The 11,341-nt window shown below is 47.1% G+C and overlaps 2 protein-coding genes across 3 annotated transcripts in view; both read left to right on the top strand.

Moving 5' to 3' along the window:
• Positions 1–202: 202 nt before the first annotated feature.
• LOC101604121 (major intrinsic protein of lens fiber) lies at positions 203–6,749 on the top strand. Its single transcript, XM_045153479.1, has 4 exons — positions 203–562; positions 1,221–1,385; positions 1,586–1,666; positions 6,564–6,749. The coding sequence occupies exons 1-4, from the start codon at positions 203–205 to the stop codon at positions 6,747–6,749; spliced, it is 792 nt and encodes a 263-aa protein (XP_045009414.1).
• Positions 6,750–8,534: 1,785 nt separating this feature from the next.
• The window catches only part of Timeless (timeless circadian regulator), a 39,910-nt gene continuing 37,103 nt past the window's right edge, over positions 8,535–11,341 (top strand). For both annotated transcript variants that reach the window (XM_045152460.1, XM_045152459.1), the window contains exon 1: positions 8,535–8,613. The gene's annotated coding sequence lies outside the window, so the exon portion shown is untranslated. The remainder of the gene's footprint in view (positions 8,614–11,341) is intronic.

The raw sequence follows: 11,341 nt of genomic DNA, 5'->3' as shown, positions 1-11,341 counted from the left end.
AGGAGAGAAGGAAAAACCAGCAACTCCATCAGATGTTTGAGAATGGATTCGGCCCTCCACAGCTGTGAAGGGGTTAAGAGGCTGGGCCAGCTACCTCAGTCTGCCCCTCCCAGGGATTAAGAGTTCTCTATAAAGGGGACTGTCCACCCAGAGCAGTCCAGGGGTTATTAGGGACCCAGGCACTGTGCCCATCCTCCTTGCCATGTGGGAACTGCGGTCTGCCTCCTTCTGGAGGGCCATATTCGCTGAGTTCTTTGCAACCCTCTTCTATGTCTTCTTTGGGCTGGGGGCCTCACTGCGTTGGGCCCCAGGACCCTTACATGTCCTGCAAGTGGCTTTGGCCTTTGGCCTGGCCCTGGCTACACTGGTGCAGACTGTGGGCCACATCAGTGGAGCCCATGTCAACCCTGCAGTCACTTTTGCCTTCCTTGTGGGCTCCCAGATGTCCCTCCTCCGGGCCTTCTGCTATATGGCAGCCCAGCTCCTGGGAGCTGTGGCTGGAGCCGCGGTGCTGTACAGTGTCACCCCGCCTGCTGTCCGAGGAAACCTAGCACTCAACACGGTAAGGGGCAGCTGAGAGTGCTGTCTTGATGGTTGATGGTTGCCCTGGTAGCTTCTTCACTGTGTGTGTGTGTGTGTGTGTGTGTGATCTACAAAGGACTTGGAGGGATAGGGAAGGCATAGAGACCTCCACTGAACATCAAGAAACCTAAATTCGAGGCCGGGCGTGGTGGGGCATGCCTTTAATCCCAGCACTTGGGAGGCAGAGGTAGGAGGATTGCAGAGAATTCGAAGCCACCCTGAGATTACACAGTGAACTCCAGGTCAGTCTAAGCTAGAGTGAGACCCTCCCTTGAAAAACCAAAAAAAAAAAAAGAAAAGAAAGAAAGAAAGAAAGAAGAAACCTGAGTTCAGATTCCAGCCTTCCTTCCAAATTCTTTTTTTTTTAAATTTTTATTAGCATTTTCCATGATCCTTCCAAATTCTTAAGGAAACATTTTACCTTACAGTACGCCTCACGTTCATCATCTAATCATTTCCATGACAAAGGATCAGTGTTAGGAGATATTAACACACAAATGCATTGATTATGAAGGGCTTTTAGATCCTTCCTCTCCTGGGAATTGATGCTTTAAGGGGCCTTCCTGCCTGGGAAGCCTCGTGGGTATAATGCCATGGCAATGCTAACGAGCTGCCTCCCTTCTTCCTCCTCTGCCCAGTTGCATGCTGGGGTGAGCGTGGGCCAGGCCACCACTGTGGAGATCTTCCTGACGCTCCAGTTCGTGCTCTGCATCTTTGCCACATACGACGAGAGGCGGAATGGCCGTCTGGGCTCTGTGGCCCTGGCCGTTGGCTTCTCCCTCACCCTGGGGCACCTCTTTGGGGTAAGCGGGCGAAGTGGGAAACTTCTTACTCAAGGTTTTTCCCCAGAGGGAGTATTGGTGGTCCTACCCACTGTGGGAGCCCCTGGGCACTAGGCAGCATGTCCTTCCCCACTTGCTCCTGGCTGAATATAATGCGTGCTGTGAGGCGAGAAGCTGGGCGGCGTGCAGGGGAGCCTCAGTTGTGACCATGTCTCTTGCAGATGTATTACACCGGCGCAGGAATGAATCCCGCCCGCTCCTTTGCTCCTGCCATTCTCACCCGGAACTTCAGCAACCACTGGGTGAGTGAGGGGGCAGGGGCAAGATCCTACAGCCCTTGGGGTTGGAGCTGGGCAGCAGGGAGTAGGTGTGGCTCCTGTTTGCCATCTGGACACACTGGCTGTTCGGCCAGCACCTAAGAGAGTTGTTAGAGAACATGGAATGCTGGTGTGTGCACTCTGCGTTATGTTGCCCATAAGAGAGGCTCTTAGCTGGGCAAGTGCGTGCAGTGCCAGCGCTTGGGAGGCTGATACAAGAGGATTGCTTGAGCCTAGGAAGTTAGGTCTGGCCTGAACAACATAGCAAGACCTCATCTCTAAAATAAACATACAGAGAGGCAGACAAACACAAGGAGCCCTTACTTGTATTATCCTAACCCTGGTTAGTTAGAGATTATTAACTGAGCATACGCGGGATGCCAGAACTACAGGTGATGAGGGGTACAACTAAATCTGAAGACAAAACCTTCTGCCTGTCCCCCCGCCTCCCAAATCAGGATGTGTGTGACAGTGATGGACCTAGGTCTTAACCCAGTTCCAACACTTTACTTTACCAGCCTTGTGTGACTCTGGGTAAATAAATCATCCTTTGCCTCAGTTTTCATCTGTAAAATGGATTGTTATAGAAATAAATGTGGAAGTTATGTAAAGCATTTGGCCAGATTCTGGTATGGAATAAGTCCTCAATAAATATTGATTATGCTTATGTTGTTTTGGCTATAGGCAAGCCAAACATATGAAAACTATTTTAAAACCTCTTAAGCTAGGCATGGTGGTGCACGCCTTTAGTCCCAGCACTCAGGAGGCAGAAATAGGAGGATCACTGAGGCCAGCCTGAGACTACATAGTGAGTTCAAGGTCAGACTGGGGTACAGTGAGACCCTACCTCAAAAAAAAAAAAAAAAAAAAATCTTCAAAGCTGCACCACCTTCCCCCGCCCCCAGGTAGGGTCTCACTCTAACTCAGGCTGACCTGGAATTCACTATGTATTCTCAGGGTGGCCTCGAACTCATGGCAATCCCCCTACCTCAGCCTCCCAAGTGCTGGGATACCATATCCAGCGATGCACAACCATTTTTATAGCAGCATTATTTACAATAGCCAAGAGATAAATGCAAACTTAATTTCCTTTGCTAGATAAATGGATAAATAGAATGTGAACATACATACATAGAATATTATTCAACCTTTAGCTGGGCATGGTGGTGCATGCCTTTAATCACAGCACTTGGGAGGCAGAGGTAGGAGGATTGCTGTGAGTTCGAGGCCAGCCTGAGACTACATAGTGAATTCCAGGTCAGCCTGGGCTAGAGTGAGACCTTACCTTGAAAAAAAAAAAGAATATTATTCAACATTTAAAAGAAAGGAAGCTCTGACATGCTGCATCATCAATGAAACTTAAAGAAATTATGCCAAATGAAATAAGGCAGTCACTAAAAGACAACTCCTGTATAATTCTACATACGTGAAGTGGCATATTCAAATTCAGTGAAACAAGGTAGCATGTGGCGCATGCCTATAATCCTAGCACTTAGGAGGTGAAGGTGGGAGGATTATGAGTCCAAGGTCATTGATAACACATTAAGTTTGGGGTCAGCCTGGGCTATATAAGATTCTGTCTCAAAACAAAAGGGGCTGGAGAGATGGCACAGGCTCCTCCTTGTAAAACCTCATGGTCTGGGTTGATTCCCCAGTACCTGGGTTTGATTCCCCAGCACCCACATAGCCAGATACACAAAGTAGCTTGTGTATCTGGAATTCCTTTGCAGTGGTAGGAGGCCCAACTTTGCCCGTACTCATTCTCTCTCTCTGTCAGCCTCCTTCTCTCCATATCTCTCACAAATAAGTAACTAAAAATATTAAGATAAACAAAGAAACAAAAACAAAATTCATAGAAACATAAAGTAGAAAGGTAGTTGTTAAGGGCTGAAGTAGAGGGGGAATAGGCATTTTAATACCTATAAAAATCTCAGTTTTAGCCAGGTGTGGTGGCATACATGTTTAATCCCAGCACTCAGGAGGCAGAGGTAGGAGGATCAGGATCGCCGTGAGTATGAGGCCACCCTGAGAATACAGAGTGAATTCCAGGTCAGCCTGGGCTAGAGTGAGACCCTACCTTGAAAAACAAAACAAACAAACAAAAAAACAAATTTCAGTTTTATAAAAACTGTGAAACAAATTCTGGAACTATGTGAATATTATCTAACACTACTGGGTTTGTGCATGTAAGAGTGTTTAATAAGCCAGGCATGGCTCATGCCTAGAATTCCCACACAAGGGAGGACGTGCAGAATGGCCTGAAGCTTCAGCCTACACCAGGCTGCACCATGAGAGTGAGGCCAGCCTTGGCTATAGAGTGAGGTCCTGTCTTCAAACAAACAACAACCAATGTTAAATGAGGTGCATTTTAGGTCTTGTATTGTACATGGTGACAGACACCTGTAACCCCAGCACTCGAGGTCATCCGGGGGACTACAGGGTGACTTGCAGGTCAGCTTGGGCTAGAGTGAGACCCCACCTCAGAAAAAAATACGTAAATATTTCACCACGATTTACAATTTTTTTTTCCAAGAAATATATAAACTAGTGAAAAATGGGGCAAGAGATGGCTTAGCAATTAAGGCGCTTGCCTGCAAAGCCAAAGGACCCAGATTTGTTTCCCCAGGACCCATGTAAGCCAGATGCACAAGGTGGTGCATGCATCTGGGGTTTGTTTGCAGTGGCTAGAGGCCCTGGCACAACCATTCTCTCTTTCTGCCCCCCCCATAAAGAAATAAATAAAAATAACGTAGTGCAAAATGATAACACATGAATTTGCATGCACTAAGAAGGTAGAGAATAAAGGGAGACTGAGGTAGGATTACCATCAATCAGTTCAAGGCCATCCTGGGCTAAAAAGTGAGTTCCAAATCAGTTGAGTGTGGTCATGCACTCCTTTAATCCCAGCACTGGGGAGGCAGAGGAAGGAGGGTCACCAGGAGTTTGAAGTAACCCTGAGACTACAGAGTGAATTCCAGGTCATCCTGAGCTACAGTGAAACCCTACCTTGAAGAAACAAAACAAACAAGAAAAAAAAAAAAAAAAGAAAAGAAAAGAAAGAAAGAAAACATTAAGGACATTAAGAGGCTAAGACAGGACTGGGAGCATCAGGTTAGTTTGAAGTGAGCCTGAACAAGTCTCCTAAATAAATACATAAATAAATAAGTAATGTATTTTGGACTTCAGAGGGCTAAAGAGATGGCTTAGAGGTTAAGTACTTGCCTGTGAAGCCTAAGGACCCCAGTACCCACATAAGCCAGATGCACAAGGTGGCACATACATCTGGAGTTCATTTGCAGGGGCTGGAGGCCCTGATGCGCCCATTCTCTCTCTCTCTACCTCTTTCTCTCTCTCTCTGTTGCTCTTAAATAAATAAATAATAAAAATAAAAAATAAAAAGAGCCAGGCATGGTGGCCCACACCTTTAATCCCAGCACTCAGGAGGCAGAGGTAGGAGGATTGGCATGGATTTGAGGCCACCCTGAGACTACATAGTGAATTCCAGGTCAGCCTGGGCTAGATTGAGACCCTACCTCGACCCTACCTCAAAAACAATAACAAAAGCTAAAAGAGGCAGATGAGGTAGCACATGCCTTTAATCCCAGCATTTTGGAAGCTGAGGTAGGAGGGTCAACATGAGTTTGAGGCCACCCTAACTACAGAGTAAATAATGGGTCAGCTTGAGCTATAGCTGGAAAAAATATAAGAGAAAAAAGTCTAAAATATGCCTGGAGAGATGGTTCAGTGGTTAAGGCACTTGCCTGCAAAACCTAAGGACCTAGGTTCAGTTCCCCAGTACACATGTAAGCCAGATGCACAAAGGGTGCATGCTTTTGGAGTTTGTTTGCAGTGGCTAGAGGCCCTGGTGCTCCCATTCTTTCTATCTGCCTTTCTCTCTCTCCAGCAAATAAATAATAAAAAAATAAATAAATCTCTGGGTCAGAGAGATGGCTTAGCAGTTAAGGCACTTGCATGCAAAGCCAAAGGACCCAGGTTCAATTCCCCAGGACCTATGTAAGCCAGGGGCACAAGGTGGCGCATGCATCTGGAGTTTGTTTCCAGTGGCTGGAAGCCATGGTGTGCCCATTCTCATTTCTCTTTCTCTCCCTCTCTACTTCTTTCTCTCTCTCTCTCAAACAATAAATAAAAATAATTAAATATAAATAAAATAAAAATTATAAATAAAAATAATTTAAAAAAATTTTTAAAAATGGAAGAAAATTAAATAACCAGTGAATCAAAATGTATCCAAAATGGGAGTTATTGTTAGGGTGTGGTGGCATATGTCTTTAATTCTAGCACTTGGGGGGCTGAGTTAGGAAGACTGTTGTGAATTTGAAACAAATCTGGAATTACAGAGTGAGTTCTAAGGTCAGCCTAGATTAGAGTGAAACTCTGCCTCAAAGAAGGGGGCTAGCTTTTGAGGTACAATAGGATACTATAGTCTAGAATTTTAAAACAATAAACCAAAACACCTGGGGCTGGTGGTGTTGGTTAGTGGTTAGAGCACATGATCAGCATACAGAGACCCTGGGTTCAATCCCTACTACCTACCACAAAAAACAACAATAAAAAACCCACACTTGGGGCTAGAGAGATGGCTTAGCAGTTTAAGATGCTTACCTGTAAAGCCTAAGGACCCAAGTTTGATTCCTCAGTACCCATGTAAGCCAGATGCACAAGGTGGCACATGCATCTGTAGCTCATTTGCAGTGGCTAGAGGCCCTGGTGTGCCCATTCTCTCTCCCTGTCTGCTTCTCTCTCTAAAATAAATTTGAAAAAAATTTAAAAATCCATACTGATTTTTGCATAGACAGTGCCTAATTGCTTGTTTCTTCCTTAAAGGTCCCCAAACCTGAGTGTTCCTTTTCTCTTCCCACAGGTGTACTGGGTGGGCCCCATCATTGGAGGGGGCCTGGGAAGCCTCCTGTACGATTTTCTCCTCTTCCCCCGGCTCAAGAGTGTTTCTGAGAGACTGTCTATCCTCAAGGGTGCCAGACCCAGTGACTCCAATGGACAGCCAGAGGGTACAGGGGAGCCTGTTGAACTGAAGACCCAGGCTCTGTAAAAGCTCCAGTTGAAAAGAGGGAATAGAAAGTGTCTGCAGTAACATGGAGGGGACAAACCAACCCCTGGATGAAGAAAAAGACTGTGGGGAGGGGCATGTACTTCTTTATTTTTTAACTTAATGTGTATTTTTCCTTCCTTCTTTCTTTCTTTCTTTTTTTTTTTTTTTTTCTTTTGCTGTGTGAAATCTTTCAAGCTGCATTCACAATCTGGTTGGTGCAAACTTCCCTTCCTCCCCATCCCACTGACCTTCGCCGTGTGTGTGTGTGTGTGTGTGTGTGTGTGTGTGTGTGTGTGTGGTTGTACATATGAATGTGGGTGAGTGTGGCTGTGTCTGAGTTTTGAGACACAAAAGCTAGGGAAGGGAAAACAGGTGTCCGTGTATATGTCCCTCCCTCAGCTCAGTTAGTGAGCAGAGGAACCAAGGCCTTAACTTTCGGGCTTTCTGCTTGACACAGTCAAGTTTCTGGCTCTTGTTTCTAAAGGAGCAGGGGAGCCAGGAGTCACTCCTCTGAGGAGGCAGGACAGAAATGGGGGAGATGAGGTATTCCAATGGTTGGGAGAAGGGACCCAAGGGCGGTGGGCGGGAGAGGAAATGAAGGTGTTAGATTCAAATCACTAAAAGTTTGTAAGAAGTTAATGGGAGCAAGCTTACTTATCTCAGGGATGCTGGCCCCAGGGGTGGGGCAGGGAAGCAGCTCTGAGAAAAGTGAACAGTGGACTTGAGCAGTTCTGTCAAACCACGTAAATCTGTCTCCATCCACCGGCTAGGTTGTGTGCTCATTCGCAGGCCCTGGACGAGGGATCTCCCAACCTAAAAAGGGGTTGAGCAAGCGAGTCTAGAAAGATGAAGCGGCTTAATAGGTCTGCCTGATATCTCCTGGCAGATGGTACTTTATAAAGCCCCAGAACTGCTCTCTAAGTTGAAAACGGGAAAGCTGATCCCTGGAGCAAATTTATGGGCGAGGAATGGCACAATGAAACTCGGTATTATGTATAATTAATATATGCTAATAAAAACAACTTGAAAAATTTACAGGAGTGGGGGCAAGGAAGGCGAGGTTTTTTGCTTTCAGAAAATTATTTAAAGCAAATCACAACTCTCCGAATGACATCTCGGTATTTTTATCACTAGCTCCATGGTGTTTTCTTTTTTCTATACCTTTTTACTTTTCTCCCATCGATCCTTCCATCTCACTGAAAATTTCTGCTAACTCTCCCTCATGCCCCATATCTTGATTCCTTCTATTCAAATCCTTGATCATTTTTTTTTTCCAAGCCCTATCTTTTGTTGGTAAAATAAGACTGTCAGCAGAAGCCCAGGTGACCCACAATTGAACGACAAATATTTATTCACTGCTGGTCTTTTCTTTCGGAGCCTGCACGCGTCACCCAGCTTTCAACTTGGAGCTATAGTACGGCCTATACACCCCTAACTCCAGCCGACATCGCAAGCTCACCACTTCCCACCCCCAAAATAAAACAGAACTTTTCTAATGACCACTTAAGACTTTGGAATAGTCCACTTGGCTGGAAGGGGAACCATGTTTGCAAATTCGCCCTCAGTCCTTGACGCCTATCTCAGCTCCGCAGGAAATCCACAGTGCTGTGACTCTGAGCCTGCTCAGTGTAGGGGACATTCTCGGATGAAACGCCCCTCTTCTGTTTCCCTCCTTCTTACCGCATCACCTCCACTCCGCGCCCCTCTCGCTCGGAGGCAGTGGACCCGGCCGCCCGCCCCGCCCCGCTTCCCGCGCAGGCGGGCTCTGGTCCCAGGCAGCCGGGTGGCGGGAAAGGCTGCAGCCCGGAGCTGCTGGGCGCTGCGGGCTCCGCGGGGCTCCGGAGGACCCGCGGCGAGCGGGCGGGTGAGTGTGGCGGGCTCGGGTCCTCCCGAAGCCGCCGGGCACCGCCGGGTAGGGCAGTGCGGCTCCCGGGCCGCGGTCCCGGCGCGCGGGTCAAGCGGAGGGGGCGGGGCGGGGCGCGGCTCCGCGCATGCGCGCCGGCGCTCGGCTCTCCCGCGCCGCTGCGTTCTCCCGTGCGGCCCGGGGCTCCGAGTCTCCCGAGCAGAGCAGGTTTCCCGGGGTTGCCTCTTTGGAGCTCTCCATCCAGTTCAGACTCGAGAACATAAGTGCGAATCGGAATTCACTGTCCGCTTGATTTAACACTATCTAGTCCAGGCTGGCCTCGAACACGTGATGCTCCTCCTACCCCAGCCTCTGGAACGCCAGGTTATAGGCGTGAGCCACCATACCAAAAATTGCATTCTGTAGAATGAGCTGCTGCTTTTTCTAATCCCCGGGTAAAAATTGGGGGTCTGGAGGATACGTCCTGGGTTTGGGATGGTAGCTAGACCAATAGCCATTAATTAAGCTCCTTCCCTTGAGTCTCAAATTTTGTTCTTTCTTTCTTTCTTTATTTATTTATGTATTTATTTGAGAGAGGGTACGCTGGGGCCTCTAGCTGCTACAAACGAACTCCAGACGCATATGCTACGTTGTGCATCTGGCTTACGTGGGTCCTGGGGAATCGAATCGAGCTCCTTTGGCTTTGCAGGCAAGTACCTTAACTGCTAAGCCATCTCTCCAGCCCGAGTCCCAAGTGTTTGCCTTTGGGACTACCACTATTTCCTTTTTTAAAAAAAAATATTTTATTTTATTTACTTACTTTGAGGGAGGTGTAGGTTTTCAAAGTAGGGTCTTACTCTAACCCAAGCTGACCTGGAATTCCCTGTGTAGTTTCAGGGTGGCCTTGAACTCATGGCGACCCTCCTATCTATGCTTCCCAAGTGCTAGAACTGAAGGCATGTTCTTGGTCCCACTATGCGCCTTTTAAAAAGTCAAGTCAGTTTTTTTCCCCCCTCCTCAGAACCTCACTCTAGCCCAGGCTGACCTGGACCTCACTCTTGTTCCAGGCTGGCCTCAAACTCACAGCAATCCTCTCCTACCTCTGCCTCTCCGAGTGGTGGGGTTAGGGATTAAAGGTGTGTAAGCCAGTTGTTTTTACTTTAACTTTAAAACTAAACTCCATCTTGGTCATTCAGTCATGCTTACTTAGGTGGACTTATGCCTTTCACAAGTCAGGTCCCAACCACTTGGCCTCATTTTCTTACATTCCTGACGTTTTTCTCATCCCTTTCGATTGAGTCCGAGTGGCAAGGAAAAGATGTGTTGTCATCATTCATCCCACCTCACTACTTGTGCTTTTTTTTTGGTTTTTCAAGGTAGGGTCTCACTCTAGCCCAGGCTGACCTGGAATTCACTATGGAGTCTCAGGGTGGCCTTGAACTCACGGCGATCCTCCTACCTCTGCCTCCCGAGTGCTGGGATTAAAGGCGCGCGCCACCATGCCTGGCTACTGCTTGTACTCATGCTGTTCTCTCTACTTAGAAGTTCTTGTTGCTTTTCTGCCAGATAATTGTCTTTGAGCACTGAACTCAGTTGCCTTGAGATCCAATTTATGCAGTCCTCCTGGGCCAAGTCAGTCACTTCCTCCTTTGTGTGCCTAAAGTATTGCACCTTTCTTTATTACAACTAGTGGTATTCAACAATTTGAATAAAAGGTTATTGAGCTCCTGATACGTAGTACGCATGGTGCTCAGTGTACAGATAAGAGCAGGATAAGAATTTCTGCCATTGAGGAGCTCATGGTCTGATAGGAAAAACATACAAATGTAACTTCTGCAGGTACCATGACAGTCCTCCCTGGCTCCTCACTGTGCACTCACCACCACAGGTCCTGGTGCCTCTGATTTCCAGTCCAGCCCTTCCTGCCTGTGGAGACTTGTCTACTTCAGACAAGGAAAGCATTTATTGAGCACACCTACATTATGTGGGGTATTGATGATTCCTGGGATCAAAGAGTTGACATTTTAGTGCAGTTGTTAACAGGGAATTGAGTTAGAATATTTTGAGGAACATTTATTCCTTTTTTAAAAAGATATTTATTTATTTATTTACTTGAGAGAGAGAGAGAGAGAGAATGGACGTGCCAGGGCCTCTAGCCACTGCAAACGAACTCCAGATGCATGCGCCCCCTTGTGCATCTGGCTTATGTAGGTCATGGAGGGTCAAACCAGGAGCCTTAACCGCTAAGCTGTCTCTCCAGGCCACGTTTCTTCCTTTTTTCCCCATGCTGAGAATTCAGCCCACAGCCTGTGTACAGGCAAGTGCTCTACAACTGTATTCCAGCCCTTCTTGTTCTGCTGTGACAGAGTCTACCTAAATTGCTCAGTCTTGCCTCTAACTGGAGAGCCTCCTGCTTCAGCCTCCCAAGTGACTAGAATGACAGGCTTTTGACTAGGTTTTCAGTATCAGACATGGATTTTCTCAAATCTAATCAGAGAACAGTTGATTAACTCCGTAACAAATATGTCACTATTGCACTAGTGAGCACATCTTGCCTGACTGACTGGTTGTGTGGCTTGCTGGGCCCACCAGAGACTTTTCTCTCCTAATGGGCTGCATAGGACTTCCCAGCATTATGACCATGAGTGTGAGGGGGAGGTGGTGTCCATCTCAGTTCTAGCTTGAATTCTTGGTACCTTGCCGCTAAAGCATGTGGTATCTTTGGGCACAGCATTTGCACTTCTGCCCA

The sequence above is a fragment of the Jaculus jaculus genome, chromosome 6 (genome assembly GCF_020740685.1).
Source record: "Jaculus jaculus isolate mJacJac1 chromosome 6, mJacJac1.mat.Y.cur, whole genome shotgun sequence".
In the NCBI taxonomy this organism is placed as follows: Eukaryota; Metazoa; Chordata; class Mammalia; order Rodentia; family Dipodidae; genus Jaculus; species Jaculus jaculus.
The sequence above is the reverse complement of the archived record's forward strand: the minus strand, read 5'-3'. Positions and strand labels throughout refer to the sequence as shown.